The sequence below is a fragment of the Thamnophis sirtalis genome, unplaced genomic scaffold (assembly GCF_051295495.1).
Source record: "Thamnophis sirtalis isolate CommonGarterSnake01/CBP01778 unplaced genomic scaffold, rThaSir2_p1.2 scaffold_4, whole genome shotgun sequence".
NCBI lineage: Eukaryota > Metazoa > Chordata > Lepidosauria > Squamata > Natricidae > Thamnophis > Thamnophis sirtalis.
In genome coordinates, this window is record NW_028261384.1 from 126,459,852 (window position 1) to 126,479,296 (window position 19,445).

Below are 19,445 nucleotides of genomic sequence, written 5' to 3' on the forward strand. Positions count from 1 at the left end.
CACAAAGAAAAGGGAATCAAGCTATTCTCCAAAGCACCTGAGGGCAGGACAAGAAGCAATGGATGGAAACTAGTAAAGGAGAGAAGCAACCTAGAATTAAGGAGGAATTTCCTGACAGAAGAATTAATCAGTGGAACAACTTGACTTCAGACGTTGTGAATGCTCCAACACTGGAAATTTTAAAGAAGATGTTGGATAACTATTTGTCTGAAGTGGTGTAGGGTTTCCTACCTAAGCAGGGAGTTGGAATAGATGATGTCCAAGGTCCCTTCCGATTCTGTTATTCAATTCAATTCAATTCTACTCTACTCTACTCTAACCTACCCTACCCTACCCCACTCCATTCCATTCTTCCCTCTTCCCTCTCCCTCTCCCTCTCCCTCTACTTCTACCTCTACCTCTAACCCATCTCACCCACCCCTCTCCACCCCACCCCACCCCACCCCACCCCACCCCACCCTACTCTACTCTACTCTGTTAGGTTCTGTTCTACTCCATTACATTCCATGCCATTCTCCTGCCTGCTTTTCTGCCGCATCATCCTTATAAAAGAGCAGAAACAGTTACAACTGCCTGGTATTATGTTTATAGTCATCCTCCCTCAGTTGAAACAAAACACAACCAAAAACCAGCCCAGCAAGATGTCAATAGTCATATTCATTGCTCTAAGCCCCATCTTCTCGCCATCTTGATCACTGCTGAATGAATCTCCTTGTTCCGCAAGGTATATATGACAGGGTTAAGCAGGGGAGTAACTACGAAGTAACAGATGGTCATTTCCTTGTTGTGAGAAGGATCTGAGTCTGGGTGGGGGATAATGTACATAGAAATAACAGTGCCATAGAACAAGATGACAACGGTAAGGTGGGACCCACAAGTGGAGAAGGCCTTACTCCTTCCTGCAGTTGACTGCATGTGCAATATAGAATGCAGAATGAATCCATAGGAAGACAAGATAACTGAAAGGGGAATGAAAACCATGAAGGCTGATAGACCAGAGACAATGGCTTTAGTCATTTTTATGTCACCACATGCAAGCTTCAGCACAACAGGCATCTCACATACAAAGTGGTTAATGAGGTTAGGACCACAGAAAGAATGACGAAAAGTACTGACGACATAAATCATGGAAAATGCACAGCCAGTGATCCAGCATGTGCCAACAAGCAGCACCTGGTGGAAGTTGCTCATGGCTGTAGCATACAACAAGGGAGAGCAGATGGCCAAATAACGGTCATAGGCCATGACACCCAACAGCAAACTTTCAGCACTGCCGATGTTCAAGGCAATATAACCTTGGAGCATGCAACGCGTTAAGGAGAGGATTCCGCTCCCAGTGATCAGATGGGCCAACATCTGAGGCAGCGTGCTGGTGACCAACCCAATCTCCATCACAGCAAGATTGCTAAGGAAAAAGTACATGGGTGTATGTAGCTGGGAATCAGCCCACACCAAAGTGATGATCAGCAGGTTGTCAAAAAGGATAAGCAAGTAGATCAGGAGGAGCACCCCAAAGAGCAAAAGCTGGGTCCCTCGATGACTTGTGAGTCCCACCAACATAAATTCTTTAACAAAGGTCAAATTCTCAGTTCCCATCTGGCTTACTACCTTTAAGATAAAAGAAGTTGTTGAAAGATAGTGAAAAATCCCTAAAAAATAAACAATTCTTTAAAAAAAATATTGGATACCATAGAAGACCAATGTAGGCAATAATCAAGGCTAAATAGTCATGCCACTCTGTCTCTGACTTTTAGGAGTTCCTTTAATTGGGAATCTTTCTGGGGAGCAAGTTCTTTTAACAAAATTATACATAGAGAACTAATATTCTCTATGTATAATTATGATTTCCATATATTATAGAAATAATATATTACTACACTATATGACATTTGATGCAAAAATTAGACAAATAAGTGACATGGGTATTTTTATCTCGGTGTAAAATCACCATAAGGGACATAGTGGCTAAGTGGCTAAGACACTGAGTTTGTTGATCAGAAAGGTCAGCAGTTCGGCGGCTCAAATCCCTAGTGCCGCGTAACAGAGTGAGTCATGGCGGCCACATAACCACGGAGATGTCTTTGGATAGCGCTGGCTCTTTGGCTTTGAAACAGAGATGAGCCCCTTAGAATCAGGAACAACCTTCATACCATATGACATTTGATACAAAAATTAGACAAATAAGTGATATGGGTACTTTTATCTCCATGTAAAATCACCATGCCAGTGGAATTTCTCAAGCATTTTTAATGAGATATTTTATTTATTTGTATCCCAACTTTATTTTTATTTTTTACAAATAATTCAGTTCAGCAATCTTATCTAATACTTCTTCCTTCTCTTATATTCCCCACGACAATACCCCTGTGAGATGATTTTGGAGGAGAGCAAGTGATTGGTCCAGTCATCCGGCTGGCTTTCATGTCTAAAGCAGAAATAAAAATGTGAAGGAAAATTCAAGAAAAGTGACTAAATCTAGCTGGCTGAGAAATGAGGAAAATGGCATACTATTTCTTACTTACATGTAGCTTTTCTTGCATCCTACTCTCATGCCTGTTATCTATTTGGGTGTAATTAACTTAAAGAATTGTAAAAAGAAACTTCATCAAAAGTTCTGTCATTTGATTTTATTAGTGATAACAATCACTACAGCTGCCTGTTTTGAGATATCGTGAGTCCTCCGTCACCAGAGGTTTTAAAGAAGAAATTAGATAGCATTTGTCTGGAATGGTATAAGTTCTCCTGCTTGAGGAGAAGGTCAGACCAGGAGACCTCCAAGATCTTTCTATTATTGTGCATTCTATAAAAGCATCACCTTCACTCAACCCATCCAGTTGCATTGCCAAGATTAAAGCTGCTTAATTCTTACAGATCCCTTCAAACACTGCAGGGAATTCTGGGCTTCTCATTCTTCAACTATAGAAACCAGAAGCCAGAATTTCTGGACATCCACTGCAGAGATATCAATCATCATGAAAAAAATGGAAACATTATGACCAGATTTTACATGTGTGTCTTGTACTTTGCTGGAGATGCAAACACAATAAACCTGAACTATTGTGCTAGGATAAGTCCCAATAGGAGTCTTGCATTGAAGCACAAGACCACAAATTTTGTAGACCACAAATCTTATCCCACTTAGCTTAGTGGAATGGCAGCTTCCATGTTGCTTGTATCTTTCAATTTATATTGCTTTTATTTGTTTCCTAGTATGATTTGTTAGCTTATTAGTAACCTTGACTATCAGTAAGTGTTGTATCTTTTTATTCTTGATGAATGTATTTAATTCTCCTTATGTACACTGAGAGCATCTGCACCAAAGACAAATTCCATTTGTGTCCAATCACACTTGGCCAATAAAGAATTCTATTTTATTCTATTCTATTCCATTCCATTCTTAATGCTTAGTTCTTTCAGAGGTAGCAATGATTTCCCACATAATTATAACAACATCTTCCCTCACGTTCTCCTTCCTAACAAAATCAGATTCTGTCAACAGACTTCCAAATGGCGAAATGTCTTACCTTTCTGTACCTCTTAAACGCCACCAGCGTCTGTTGAGGCAACAGTGAGAAGCAACTTGGAAATTCAATGGCTTTTCAAGGGAAGATTCTTAGATGTTCTGTAATATGTTCTTTGGATGCTTGAAAAGATTCTCTGTGCACTGAACCTGTTAATGTAATAACTAGCAACTAACAGAAAATACTTTCAGAGTTATCATTCAAAAGGTAGTAGGCTGAAGAATGAGAACACATGATTTTATGAGTAAGTTTTTGAAACTGGGAATTGCCTTAGATTAAATCAAAACAAAGAGTCACCCAGGTTAGACAAAATATCTTAATGACCTTCCCAAATCCTCAGCGGGATGCTGTTCCATATAATTTACTGAAGGCTTTTGATGATATCAACTCTTCTTTTTGGTATAGTATATTTATAGTAAAGTATATTTTATATTTTATAAAGTATATTTTATATAGTAAAGTATATTTTATATTTTATACTGGTATAGTAAAGTATATTTTCAGTAAATCAGTAAGTTATTGTGTCTTGATCCTTGTAACAGCTAACTGTGGTTAGATTCAAGCCCACTTATCCTTGCTTTTTCGTCTTCCCCCAAATATTGACATTTGCTGCCTTGCTGTGCATGGAAACAAGATTGCAAAAGATCATAAGAATGATATGAATGTATTCCATGGAGGTTTTTTCAATTCCACTGGAACTTTGCTTTACTTCATTATAATTCATTTTTATCTCAATCTCTTGAGAACTGAAGTACTTGATTAACACAGTCAAATAAGATGGGTTCTTTGAGTAATTAAAACAAAGGTAGTCTTTCACTTTTGACAGTTGCTTAGCAATCTTTCAAATTTATGACTGACCTCCCCAGAGCTACTTAAATCTTTCAAACTTTCAAACTTTAATGGTATTTGTATGCCGCCCACTCCCTAGGGACTCTGGGCGGTTCACAGCAAATAAAAACAACAAATAAAAACATTTAAAACATTTAAAATTAAAAAGTTAAAATCAACATAACATCCATTTCATCAAATGGAGCTGGAATACTCAACAGGCCCAGGCCTGGCAGAACAGCCAGGTCTTAGTCGCTTTACGGAAGGCCAGGAGGGTGGTGAGGGTCTGGATCTCAGCAGGAAGCTCGTTCCACAAGGCCGGTGCAGCTACAGAGAAGGCCCTCCCTCGGGTGTTGGAGACAGAGGAAAAAATTGAGAGAAAATTGAATTATTTGGTGCATTTGGCAATGAAATGTGATGAAAAAACTGAGGATGTTCTTCAAACACAAAATAAGAATATTGAAATTCAAAAAATTGAAATGGAAGATGAATATAAAGAAATTGAGCCTGATGATATTCGTGACAATTGGTTTATTTCTGAGGGAGAAGAGTGGAATATTCAAAGAGGAATTAAATGGAGAGAAAATTTATTTCAAAGGACAGGACATAGAAGAAGAAGAAAGCATTAAAGAATTTATGGACTATGAAATACTATTTGCAAAATCTTTGATAACGCTGCTGATAATTAAAGATAAGCTGAAAAAGGAAACAGAAGGAGGGCTTCAATATTATATGAGAGATACTATAAACAAGGAGTTGCAAAGAGGAGTCCATACAGATTTGTTTAAGAAGATGTTTGGAGGACTGGATCCACAAATGGCAGAAGACATAGGATTGTTTGGAGAGATACAGGTTGATAGATCTATGACAGTATAATTGTTCTTGTTCTGGAAACTATTTGATGAAAAAAAATTGAGAAAACCTTAGTTTAGCTCTATGTTATCTGTGCAGGGCAAATTGAAGTTGTTTATTTATTTAACCAGTTCTTTCCAACTGCTTTGTCTAATTTTCCTCCATATTCTACCCACAGTCTTACATGTTTTTCTTTTTTAAATTTTTTTGATGAAAACCCTTGGTCTCCAAGACAATATTATATGCTTCTTAAACAAAAAAATATGGAATTATGTATTTTTAAACCAAAAAATGGCCCTTATGAAAAAAAATAGTATACTAGTTACATGATTTTGAAGGATGTACTGATGTTTCTGATAACCTGTGACTACAGGTAGTCCTTGACTTACGACCACAATTGAGTCCATAATTTTTATTGCTAAGTAAGACATTTGATAAGTGAATTTTGCACCATTTTCCAGACTTTTTTTTACCAGAGTTGTTAAGTTAAAAACTGAAGTTGTTAAGTTATTAACACAGTTGTTAAGCAAATCTGGCTTCCCAATTGACTTTCCTTGTCAGAAGGAAAAAAATAATAATCACATGACCCCAGAACACTCTAAACATCATAAATATGAGCCAGTTGCCAAACAGCCAAATTTTGATCATGGGACCATGGAGATGCTGCAATGTGTGAAAATTGGTCATAGGTCAGTTTTTTCCAAAGCTGTTGTAACTGAAAGGTCCCTAAATGGACTGTTGTAGCTATAGCAATAGCACTTAGACTTATATACCGCAGTGTATATAAGTGTTTACAATGTTTTTCAGCTCTCTCTAAGCAGTTTTACAAAGTCAGCCTATTGTCCCCAACAATCTGCGTCCTCATTTTACCCACCTGGGAAAGGATGGAAGGCTGAGTCAACCTTGAGCCTGGTGAGATTTGAACTGCCAAATTGCAGTCAGCCGGCAGTCAGCGCATGTAGCCTGCAGTACTGCACTCTAACCACTGTGCCACTGTGGCTCATGTAATTAGGTATTTGTGTATGTGCTCATAAGGATAACCAATTGATGAAAATGGACAAGCAATGACAGAATATTCTGGAATAAATAATTCCAAGATGTTTTCAGGGAATGTATTATTCTTCCATGGTATGCTCTTACTTGTTATAAGCTGCTGAGATCTTGCCAAAATATTGATTTTTTTCCTAAGACACTTTCTGTAACAATTTGTATAGATTGTTCCCCGAGAGACCTATAAACTCCCCAACAGGTGCACAATGCCTGGCTTTCATAGAAAGCAAACGGAACATCTTCCATCTTGCTGGGTGGGAAATGTATAAGAAGCTGATAATACTTCACTTGACTTTCTTGACAGTTGAGGACCATTTAATGAGGAAAGAAGAAAGATAAAGTTCTCTTCTACCATTAGAGAAAGTGGTAATCAGCAGCTCCAAAATCTCCTGGTCATCTCTAATTCAAGTACTAACCCTTGTTTAGCTTTCTAATGCAAACTAGGAAATGAAAAATAATCTGAGTTAGTAGACTTAATTAAGTTTAAGGTGGGTATGTTCAGAGGTGGTATTTTGCCAGTTCAGACTGGTTCACCCGAACTGGTAGTGGAAATCGAGGGTGGCACTGCCCATCTGCCCTGGCTCTATGACCTCCTATTTAGGCACATTTTCAAGCCAAAGTGCATGTTCGGAAGGCTGAGTGCATGGATGGAAGGTTGAGTGCATGCGTGGGAAGTTGAGTGCATGCATGGGAGGTTGAGTGCATGCACGGAAGGTTAAGTGCATATGCAGAAGGTTGAGTGCATGCTTGGGAGGTTGAGTGCATGCGCAGGAGGTTGAGTGCATGCGTGGGAGGTTGAGTGCATGCGCAGGAGGTTGAGTGCAAGTGTGGGAGATTGACTGCATGCATGGAAAGCTGAGCGAGTGCACTTACATTTGCGAACTGGTAGGGAAGGTAAGTAAATACCACCCTGGGTATGTTCTAATTTCTTCATTCAAGTTCAAAATAAACATTGTTGAAGTAATTTGAATATATTCTTTCCCAATCTTCCTTGGAAAGGAATACCTCTATAATCATATAACAAAATTGACAGAACTTATTTGCTATCCTGTAGTAATTTTTATCTTCCCTCCATCAAAACATGCTCTTCTTCCAATAATGATACCAACATTTCCTGCAATAATTTCAATACCTTGATTTAAAAATGGTGGTTGGTTGACACCAGCCTCTTTTTGTTTATTTACATAGGTAGACACAATATTTGATCTAATGGTCTCTCATTCTTTTTCCTTCTCCTCAGAGAGGAGGCATGATTGAAGCTGTGAATTTCAACTTTGTCAAGGAATTCATCTTTTCCGGATTCACCAGTGACAGAAAAATCCAGCTTCTCCTCTTTGTGGTCATTCTCATCATTTACCTGCTTACAGTTTTGGGAAACCTGCTGATCATCATATTGATACAGGTTGATGTACAACTCAACACTCCGATGTATTATTTTCTTTCTCATCTTGTGATGATCAAAATATGTTACATCACCAGCACTATGCCCGTAATGTTATCTCACCTCATGGCTGGGCATGGAGCCATCTCCTTCCCACTCTGCATTGCCCAGATATTTGTTGCAGGGTCCACAGCTTGCATTGAGTCTTTGCTATTGGGTGTCATGGCTTATGACCGTTATCTGGCCATCTGTTCTCCCCTAAAATATGCTGTTGTCATGAACAGACGCTGCCAATTTCAGTTTCCTGTAGCCTGCTGGATAATTTCTCCACTGTTCTGTGGCATTTGTGATGCCTTCCTGGTTTCCCAAACTTTCTGTGGTCCCAATCATATCAATCACTTCATGTGTGAATTTCCTGTGGTGTTAAAACTTTCATGCGGTGATACACAAGTCATTGAGAATATCGTACCTGGTGCAGGAATCCCTCTCCTTCTGTTTCCCCTTTGTGTCATCCTGACCTCTTTGTATTAATTCTTTATTCTGTATCCCACATGAAGTCTACAGTTGGACAACGCAAAGCATTCTCTACCTGTCGCTCTCATTTGCTTGTAGTCACCTTGTTTTATGGTCCTATCATTTTTATGTATATACTGTAATTCCAAAATCAACCTCAGCTCCTGATCATAATAAGCACAGTGCAATTTTCTATGTTCTGGTCACCCCTCTGCTTAACCCTATCATTTCTACTCTAAGGAACAAGGACATCCATAGGTCAGTAAGAAAGATATTGCAAAGAAAATACTTTAACCAGAAAACACGAATGTTTGTGTCAATCTTTTTTTTAATAGTCATGCCACATTGGCTGATCTTGAGTATTAATCCAGAGTGCCTTAAATGTTGGTTTGTCTAGCCATAAACTCAACCTATGACTGATCTCTCAGACTATTATTATCATGGTATTTGGGTACAATGTAAATACGTTTTTATTTTAGGAAAAATGAGGTATGTGGGGAGCTATTATATCTACTTCCTGGGCTCTTTACAAAAATCCCTTTAATGGCAGAGTTAAAGCTGGAAAACAATTGATATAATCTAAAGCAGGGGTGTCAAACTCTAGGCCAGACTAAGCCTTGAGTGTCAAACTAAGCACCCTATGGGCTGGAACTGGCCCGTGGGATGGTTATATCTACCCCATGGAACCACCCTGGAAACAATGAAGGACCGGCCTGCAGTCCCTTCTGGCAGTAAAAAGAGAGATTGAGAGGGTTGTGTGCAGCCCTCTGATGCTCCATTTTTGTCTATGGCACATCCAGACTCCATTTTCAGCTGCAATGGCCTCCTGAAGCCCTCTGCCAGTGAAAGTGGAGCTTGAGGAGGGTGAATGTGCCCCCAGGGCTCTGCTTTCACTCGCAGAGGGCTACAGGAGGCCATTGTAGCTGAAAATGGAGCCTCTATGACTGATGTTAAGCTGGCCATGCCCTATCCATACTCCATAGTCATGTCCCCCCCACTTCTCAAGTCAAGAACAACCCTGATGTGGTCCTCAATCAAATCGAGTTTGACACCCCTGATCTAAAGTTAAAAAAATATGAGTGAAATGGGGGGAAATTATTTGGCTGAGAGAATACAATCTACTGCCTATATTTCACAAAGTTCTGTTAGTCTGGAATATTGTTTTTAAATCCATATTGATCCAAAATGAATAATGGATATTTGTTATTGATATTTATCACAGGTTGATCATATCGTAATCTGTTCTAAACTTTTGCCCAGTATCAATGTTAGTTGAGAACACTTATAGATTCATCTTTCTCCCATCTTTCTTTCTCTCGTCTTTTTGTAAACAGACAAAACATGCTGGCTGAGAAGTTAATACTTCTTAAAGTGGTTAATGTTGAGAAATACAGTATTTTACCAGGGAATGTGTATCTATGATATCAATGACATTTTTTTCTGAGTATACCCATAAAAGATTCTATTGTAAATTATATTAAATAATTCATTCAAATTAATAGATAACAGATTAACAGAATTAGAAGGGTCCTTAGAGGTCATCTAGTCCAACCCCACGCTCAAGCAGGAGACCCTACACCATTTCTGACAAATGGTAGTCCAATTTCTTCTTGAAAGTCTCAAGTGATGAAGCTCATACAATGTTTGAAGGCAAGGTGTTCCATTAGTTGATTGTTCTCACTGTCAGAAATTTCCTCCTTATTTCTAGGTTGAATCTCTCCTTGGTCAGTTTCCATCCATTTTTCCTTGTCTGGCCTTCAGGTGCTTTGGAACATAGTTTGACCTCCTCCTCTCTGTGGCAAGCCCCAAATATTGGAACCCTTCTGTCATGTCTCCCCTGGTCCTTCTCTTCACTAGACTAGCCATGCCCAGTTCCTGTAACCATTCTTCATATGTTTTAGTCCCTAATCATCCTGGTTGTTCTTCTCTGCACTTTTTTCTAGAATCTCAACATCTTTTTTATAGTGTGGTGACCAAAACTGGATGCAGTACCTTAGGTGTGGTCTTACTAGGACTTTATAGAGTGGTATTAGTACTTCACTTGATCTTGATTGTATCCCTCTGTTAATGCAATTTAGGATTGCATTGGCTTTTTTGGCTGCTGCTGCACAAGTTTGTCTGAATGCCTAATCTCCATTAGAATTAGAATTCTTTATTGGCCAAGTGTAATTAGATACACAAGAAAATTGTCTCTAGCGCATAAGCTGTCAGTGTACATACAACAATAGTAATAGAATATTGACCCGGATATTAAAATCTTCATGATTTACTAGGAGCAAGAGAAAACAAGCAAGTTGCTATCCATTTTCTTCTTCTTATAACCATTCAGGAGATGGTCTATCTTTGACAATCATCCAAGAAAGCTTGGCCAAGAAACAAGTTATACTTGATCTGTCTTAGTCATATATTTAAACATGGAGAGGCATTCACAGTTAAGGGAAAGTCCCTTATTTAAGACATCTAAGGAAAACTATGCAAGAGCTGGGATGTGTGGTATACAATTAAAAAAGTAAAGTTACTCTCTTCTCCAGACACACATCTCAGAGAAAGACCCAAGAATGCTGATAGGATGTCAAAAATATTGGAAACAAACAGAATTCTAGGGAAAGGTAGCATAAGATAAAGCAAGCCTTAAAAAGAAACCTCACTATTTTCATGAAATATTGCCACTTTGTTCTTTCAGAACTCCCTTCTCTTTCTAGTCCTGACCATCATTTCATAGTTATGCCCAAATCCCCTTTTTCTGACTGAGCTAAATGCAAAGTAATTTACCTGAGAGATATCAGTTTTAGGGATTGTTCCCCTTAGCTTCTCTTTCAGGTCCTGACCATCATTTCATAGCTAAAGGTAAAGGTTCCCCTTGCAAATATGTGGTAGTCATTCCTGACTCTTGGGGGTGGTGCCCCTGTTTCAAAGTCAAAGAGCCAGCACTGTCCGAAGATGTCTCCATGGTCATGACTAAGCACCGAAGGTGTATGGAGTGCTGTTACCTTCCCACCAAAGGTGGTCCCTATTTTTCTACTTACATTTTTACGCGTTTTCAAACTGCTAGTTGGCAGAAGCTGGGACAAGTAATGGGAGCTCATTCCATTATGCGGTGCTAGGGATTTGAACAGTCGAACTGCTGACCTTTCTTATCAATAAGTTCAGATCTTAGCCACCGAGCCACAGTGTCCCTTCCATCATTTCATAGTTATGCCAAAAATCCTTTTTTTCTGACTGAGCTAAATGCGAAGTAATTTATCTGAGAGTTATCAATTTTTAGGGATTATTCCCCTTAGCTGGAGAATCTAAAATCAACGCGATTTGTGGAAAGGCAGTCTGGAGATTGGCAAAGTGGATGGTTTCATGAACTCATTACCAACACATATACATTTATTCCTTCTCATCCACATGCACACACCATTCAGGGGTGAAGCCTTGAGAGCTTCACTTGATTGGCCTGGGGTCAACAAATATAATTATGACTACATATGAATACCAAACCTGTGGATGACCTCATCCAACAGTTTCAACACTTTCTAACAGCAGATGTTAAATTGGACGAGGTCAAGGGTTGAATCCTGCAGTTCTCCACAAAGGAAGGGCCTGGGAAGGAAGAATTTACCCTCCTGCCTCCTAGATCAGTGTTACCTAGGCCAGTATTAAGTTTTTCAGTTGAAGTGTGGTAGAAATTTCTGATTTCTGACTTGTATAATGTCTGTGGAGATTCTCAGTCATCCAGGTCATGGTTGTCCCAATGGCACTTTTTCAAAAGGCAACTGGACTTTCCTTGTTTTTGCTTGAAGACATTTCACTTCTCATCCAAAAAAACCTTCTTCGGTTCAGAACTGAAGAAGCTTTTTGGATGAGAAGCAAAATGCCTTCAAGCCAAAACAAAGTAATTCTAGTTGCCTTTTGAAAAGGCACCTTTGGGATTTCTGGTTTAATATTTATTGAGAGTTAAAAGATATAAACAGAGATTTTCGGGTGTTGATTTCCCCCCCCCCCAGTTTTTTATTTTTTTATAAAAATGTCAAAACAATGTGTGAACAGTGTGGCACTTGGGCACAATACATTCCAGTACAAACAAAACTAATCAAATTAAACATTGTTATGCATTCAATCAACTTATAAAATTACCATAACAATACACATCTGTATTTAGTTACAGCCTATCATTATTCAATTATTCCACCTATTTCTCATTATTAGTTTCATTTTGTCAAATAGGAATGTAATACATTGATATTCCCTTTATTTCTATCCCTTACTCTAGCTTTTAATTATATCACTCTACATTGAAAAGCTTTTTCTTTTTTTCATGTCTAACTTCTAATCATGTCACCTGCCTACAAAAAGAGAAAAAGAGAAGAGGAATGGAGAGGGAGATATAGGAGAAAACACTTCAAATCAAGAATTGAGAACAGGATCCATCCATAATCTCTTGCCTGCTTTATACTTTAATTGCTATGCTTTAAATAAAGAGGGTTAGAAGGAGAAGCAAGTCAAAACAACAATAAAGAAAAAAAGGATCATCTACTCATCGACCCTTGCCCGCTTCGGTACTTCAGTTGCTATGATTTGTTTCTTTACTTGTCTCCCCCATTCCTCTCTTAAGTCCCCTTCTATATCTATTTTTTGATCGTCCCATCTAAACATTGATTGATTTTTTAAAACTTTGATTCAAATAACTTTCTTTTCCTTTATTGAAGCTAAAAAATATATATCAAGCACAGATAATTAATTGGGGCAATTTCCCTAGGATTGTTAACTGCTAATGATTTCTTTTCAGTAGAGCCTTTGAGAATATTCCATATTCCCATTGATATCATGCACACTTCATAGATTCCTTGTGGAAATAATTGTGCTCGCTAATTAATCCCAAGGTATCTCCAGGTGTTGTGAGTTATTACTCACCCATTAGAGTGTAGATGCTTTTAAGAATTATGAGACAATAAGTAACTGAGTCCTGCCAAGATTTAAAAAAAATGTTTAAAAAACATAACTTCTTGAGAGTTGTACAATGGATCATCAAAGCCTCTCCAATTACATATCTGATATAGTCTACTGAGATGGGCAGAAACCAAGAGCAAGGAATGTCTTTTTTAGTTGCTTGGCAAAAGGCTAAGTAAGGTAAGCTGATATTTTGCTGCTGGATAAAGGATTCAATAAAAGAAAATATTTGTAGCTCAGGGTTGAAATGAGGGGCTTGTGGTGCTCTCTGAGCTTGCTGGTTTTCTTGCAAATGTTTCATTACCCTAACTATCATCATCAGTGCTAGTAAGGAGTGCTGTCTGCTGTCAGTTTTTATAGAATAGAATAGAATAGAATAGAATAGAATAGAATAGAATTCTTTATTGGGCAAGTATGATTGGACACACAGTCTTTGGTGCATATGGTCTCAGTGTACATAAAAAGACAAGATACATTTGTCAAAAATCATAGGATACAACACTTAATGATAATCATAGGGTACAAATAAGCAATCAGGAAACAATCAATATCGCTCTTTCTTCTTTCTTCTTCTTAGAGATAGGTGACACTATAATACTTTAAAGACTCTGTTATTTGATAGACAATCATGAATTTAATGAAATAAGGATTGTTTCAAATGAAAGAATATTAATGGTAACTTGAATACATAATGCCCAATGACAGCGAAATATTCAGTTATGTTTAATGTAAACCAGTGATGTTAACCCTGAGCTTAAGAATTGGTGCACAAAAACCTGTAACCAAACGACATGCTTGATGAAATGGAGGAAAGTTGTTTTTTGTTCTGAATTATTTGTTTAGCAGAGTGATGGGAAAAAACCTGTTCTTGTGTCTAGTTGTCTTGGTGTGCATTGCTCTATAGTGTCGTTTTGAGGGTAGGAGTTGAAACAATTTATATCCAGGGCATGAAGGGTCTGTAAATATTTCCACAGCCTTCTTTTTGACTCATGCAGTCTACAGGTCCACAATAGCAATAGCAATAGCAGTAGACTTATATACCGCTTCATAGGGCTTTCAGCCCTCTCTAAGCGGTTTACAGAGAGTCAGCATATTGCCCCCAGCAATCTGGGTCCTCATTTTACCCACCTCGGAAGGATGGAAGGCTGAGTCAACCCTGAGCCGGTGAGATTTGAACTGCTGAACTGCTGATCTAGCAGTAGCCTGCAGTGCTGCATTTAACCACTGCGCCACCTTGGCTCTTATAATGGAGCCAACCTGCCTACAATGGAAGGCAGGTTGGCAGTAATTGTTTTTCCTGCAGTTCTGATTATCCTTTGAAGTCTGTGTCTGTCTTGTTGGGTTGCAGAACCATAGAAGCAACTATGGGAAAACCATAGCCTTGACTATACACGATGATGTCTCTGCTTTTAAGTATGCTGTTTGGATTTGCCATAGCTTTCTTCCCCAGGAGCAAGCCTCTTTTAATTTCTTAATGTTGAGTTTCAAGCCAAGTTTTGCACTCTCCTTCTTCACCCGCAATCAAGAGGCTCTTTAGTTCCTCTTCACTTTCTGCCACCAGAGTGTTATCATCTGCATACATGTATCTGAGAAAAGGCAATGCTTCAGATAACTTGGCTTCAAGCCATGTGGGGCTTTAATAGTAATAACCAGCACCTTGAGTGAATGGACAGCCACTTGTCAGAAATGGTATAGGGTCTCTTGCTTGAGCAGAGATTGGACTAAATGACCTACAAGGTCCCTTCCAATTCTATTATTCTGTAAAATGAATTGCAACTGGAAGCAAATCAATAACCAATGCAGCTCCTGCAAAAGAGGTGACACATGTGCAAATCTTGACTCATGCAGAATTTTGATTTTGAAACCCATTGAAACCCTTCTGGGTACCCTTCAAGGACAGCCTCATGCACATCACATTACAGTAATCCAAACAGGAGGTAATTATGGCATGAGTGACTATGGATAGGGCCTCCTAGTTCAGGAGAAGGTGCAATTGGTGCACTAGATGAAATGTGCAAAGTCCCCCCCCAATAGCCTTGAGTAGGAGCTGTGAGTCTAAAAGAACCCACAAATGACGTACCAGTTCTGTCTGGGGAATGCCAGAGTCAAAGATAAAATATATGGGCCTGGGAAACCAATATCACAAAGTCACACTGTCGTGCCAGGGTTGAGTCAAAACCAATTCCTCCCCAGGCGGACACTTACAGCCTTCAGGGCTTCAGTCTGCACTGTCAAAATATCACCAGTCTGGCTTGGGATGGAAGATAATTAGATGTGATTAGTAAGCCAGATGCCAGGCCAACAGATTATCTACTCCAGTAGTTTCATGTCGACATTTAAATGGAGAGACGGAAGGCAAGTCCATGAGCAAATGGAGAGGTTGTCAGGGTTCCAAATAACATCCAAAATTAAATCAGAGTCCAAGAGAAAGTATTGTTCAAAATTCCAATTTATTAAGAGAGTCATGTTGGCACATCTGGGAAAACCCAAATCTGAAAACTTCCTGGTTTTCCCCACCCAGGTGAGAGTTCATGATCTTGCCCCCAAACCCACAAGTCCATCACATGGTCCAATCTTCCACTGCCATGCTGGCAGTTCCACCCATCCCGTTCCGGTCAGGTGCAGAGACAAAGGATGACCTTGGACTCTAGAAAGACACCCACTCTCAAAGAGACTCAGGGCAGCTTACAGGTAAAAAAAGGGAGGGGGGGGGACATACAAAAAATAAAAAAACAACATTAAAAATTCAACAACATTCATAACTTAGGAGGGGGCTGGATACATCAACAGCCCCAGGCCTGCCGGAACAGCCAGGTCTTAGTCGCTTTGCGGAAGGCCGGAAGGGTAGTAAGGGTCCGGATCTCAACGGGAAAATCTTTCCATAAGGCCGGAGCAGCTACAGAGAAGACCCTCCCCCGGGGAGTCGCCAGTGGACATTGACTGGCAGATGGAATCCGGAGGAGGCCTAGTCTGTGCGATCTTATAGGTCTCTGTGAGCTAACTGGCAGGAGGCCGTCTCTCAGGTAGCCAGGTCCAATACCATGTAGGGCTTTAAAAGTAACGACTACCACCTTGAAGTGTGTCCGGAGACCAATGGGAAGCCAATGCAGCTCGCGGAGTATAGGTGTAACATGGGTGTATCTAGGTACACCCACAATCGCTCGCGCAGCTGCATTCTGGACTAACTGAAGTCTTTGAACACTCTTCAGGGGCAGCCCCATGTAGAGTGCGTTACAGTAATCCAGTCTTGAGGTGACGAGGGCATGATTGACCATTCGAAGGGCCTCCCGGTCCAGATAGGGTCGCAATTGGTGCACCAGGCAGACCTGGGCAAAGGCCCCCCTGGTCACAGCCGACACGTGATTTTCTAGCGTCAGCTGCGGATCCAGGAGGACCCCCAAATTGCAAACCCTCTCTGAGGAGTGTATAATATCACCCCCCAGGCTAAGATATGGAATAGCTGGACCATCCTTGGGAGGGAGCATCAATAGCCACTCGGTCTTGTCGGGATTGAGTGCAAGCTTGTTCATTCCCATCCAGACCCTAACAGCCTCCAGGCACTGGCACATCACTTCTACCGCTTCGCTGAGTTGGCACAGGGTGGACAGATACAATTGTGTATCGTCCCTGTATTGGTGGTGCTTAATCCCATGCCGGGGTATGATCTCACCCAGTGGCTTCATGTAGATGTTAAATAGGAGGGGGGACAGGACCAAACCCTGCAGCACCCCATAATTGAGGGGCATAGGGGTCGATCTCTGCCCTCCAACCAACACCGACTGCGACCTGTCCGAGAGGTAGGAAGAGAACCAACGAAGAACAGTGCCTCCCACTCCCACCTCTCGCAACCGTCGCAGAAGGATACCATGGTCGATGGTATCGAAGGCCACTGAGAGGTCAAGAAGCACTAGGATAGAGGAGTGACCCCTATCCCTGGCTCACCAGAGATCATCGATCAGCGCGACCAAAGCAGTTTCCATGCTGTAACCAGGCCTGAAACCCGACTGAAAGGAATCCAGATAATCGGTTTCATCCAAGGTCCGTCGGAGTTCAAAGGCCACCACTTTCTCAACAACCTTCCCTACAAAGGGAAGGAGAAGAATTTGTCTTTGGTCCAAATGCTCTCAGTGTACATAAGGAGAATAAAATACATTCATCAAGAATAAAAAAGATACAGCACTTAGTTGATATTTAAGGTTACTAATAAGCTATCAAATCATACTAGTAAACAAATAAAAATTGTTAGGTAAGCTCCCCGTTGGGAGAGTGAGTACATTCAGAGAAGCGTTGTGAGAGTGTTGTTGGAGAACACATAAACCAGCATACAGAGACACTGCAGTTTAGGCTTTTACTTTTGTGGAAATAGAAGTATTAGATTCCATCAAACAGTCCAAGTCATACACAGATAAGACAGTCAATCATCAATGTCTTTCAGTTAAGGGATAATCCAAATAACATGGTCCATAATCATACAAACAGTTCAGTACTCAAAGTTTGCTAGCAGTTACAAAACTTACAATAGCTCGTGGCACTTTCTAACAGCCAGCTTCCAAAACACTCAGATCAGATTAGCCCAGCATCTAACAAACAGACAGAGAGCTAACACTCATTCTGGCTCCCCCTTATGGCCGATTGAGGAAACAGCAACCAATCACATTTTACAGTAAGATTTAAAGAAACAGGTACAGCATTGCTATATGATTTATATATTGCCAACCCAACCTTTAGATTATATTCCTAACAAAAACAATATAAATTGAAAGATACAAGCAACATGGTTATAGTAATAAGTTGGAAGAGATAGATACTAGTAAGGAAGAGAAGAATAATAGTAATACAGTTTTAGTAAGTGTGCCCAATGCCATTTCAATGCTATGCCCTGTCTTAAATCCAGACTGTAAATGTTCCAGATAATCCACTTTATCCCCTTTGTAGCTGTGTGCCAACAAGCCTCCCAACCACTTTCCCATATCCATCCAAGATGTAACCAAATTTAAGTTGCCTTAGCTTTTGAGTTAAGACAAGAATATCCAGGGATTGAACCTGTGATTGTGGAAATGGTTATCCTTGAAATAAAATTTCTGGAGTCCATCTCATAACTCTACCTTGAGATATAAGAGTGGGTTACGATCGGTATCTTTTGAGAGTAATTTGGTCTTTTGTAAAAAAATGCTAGTCTTTTTCCCAAGGAATCTAAAATTTTGCTTCATTTTCTCTTCTTTACAGCAGGAGGCCAGGATGGAAGCTGAGAATGTCACCTCTGTTAAGGAGTTCATCTTACTTGGATTAACCAGCCAAAGAAAAATTCAGCTTTTTCTTTTTGTGATCATTCTCCTTGTCTACATGCTTACGGTTTTGGGGAATCTCCTGATCATCATCGTAGTGCAGATTGACATTCAGCTCCACATTCCCATGTACTATTTTCTCTCACATTTTGCAGGGGTAGAAATATGTTATGTCACCAGCACCATGCCCCTCATGTTAACCCATCTCTTGACTGGAAATGGGGTCATCTCTTTTGCATTCTGCATCATCCAGATATATGTCGCATTGACCATGGCGAGCATGGAGTCCTATCTCTTGTGTGTCATGGCCTATGATCGCTACTTAGCCATCTGCCGTCCACTAATTTATGCTACTGCCATGAGCAAGCAAAACCAGTGGCACTTTGCTTTAGCCTGCTGGGTAATTGCTCCTGTGCTCTCTGCCATCTGTGTTATCTCTCTTGCTGGCCAAACTTATTGTGGTCCCAACCAGATCAACCACTTCATATGTGAAATTCCAGTGGTGATGAAACTTGCATGTAGTGACACACATATAACCAAGCTTGTGAAATTAGCTATAGCAGCATCAGGCATTCTGGTTCCTCTATCGGTCATTCTGACCACCTATGGGTATATACTTTACTCGGTCTCACATATGAAGTCAAACGTTGGACTGCAGAAGGCTTTCTCTACCTGTGGCTCCCATTTGATTGTGGTCGTTTTGTTTTATGGGACGATTATCTATATGTATATAATTCCAAAGTCAGCTTCATCTCCTGATCATGATAAACAAATTGCAGTCTTCTATGTTGTGGTCACCCCTCTGCTCAACCCCATTATTTATACCTTGAGGAACAAGAGCATACATAGGGCAGTATCTAAAATATTGTGAAGAGTTGCTTTATAAAAACAAGCAAATGCCCCAAATAAGGTTTCTATTAGGCCATTTATTAGGCCATTGCTTAATACGCTAACTAATGGTATCACTGTTTTTGAATTGTGGTGTTGGAGAAGACTCAAATCTTTTGTATGTGTTTTGTGAATTTTAACTAAGGACTACCTAGGTGTACAAAGGACATGGTGGCTCAGTGGCTAAGACAC

The 19,445-nt window shown here is 40.0% G+C and overlaps 3 protein-coding genes across 3 annotated transcripts; 2 read left to right on the forward strand and 1 right to left on the reverse strand.

Annotated features, from left to right (window-relative positions):
* Positions 1 to 657: 657 nt before the first annotated feature.
* LOC148046433 (olfactory receptor 5P56-like) lies at positions 658 to 1,596 on the reverse strand. Its single transcript, XM_087714729.1, has one exon. The coding sequence runs from the start codon at positions 1,594 to 1,596 to the stop codon at positions 658 to 660; it is 939 nt and encodes a 312-aa protein (XP_087570855.1).
* Positions 1,597 to 7,500: 5,904 nt separating this feature from the next.
* Positions 7,501 to 8,542, forward strand: LOC148046434 (olfactory receptor 5P56-like). Its single transcript, XM_087714730.1, is given in 3 exon segments — positions 7,501 to 8,155; positions 8,158 to 8,285; positions 8,288 to 8,542. Coding segments are annotated over 3 exon segments (1,038 nt in total).
* A 9,776-nt stretch (positions 8,543 to 18,318) lies between these two features.
* LOC148046435 (olfactory receptor 5P56-like) lies at positions 18,319 to 19,236 on the forward strand. The gene has a single exon (XM_087712031.1). It carries the CDS (start codon positions 18,319 to 18,321, stop codon positions 19,234 to 19,236), a length of 918 nt encoding a protein of 305 aa, XP_087568157.1.
* Positions 19,237 to 19,445: the final 209 nt, after the last annotated feature.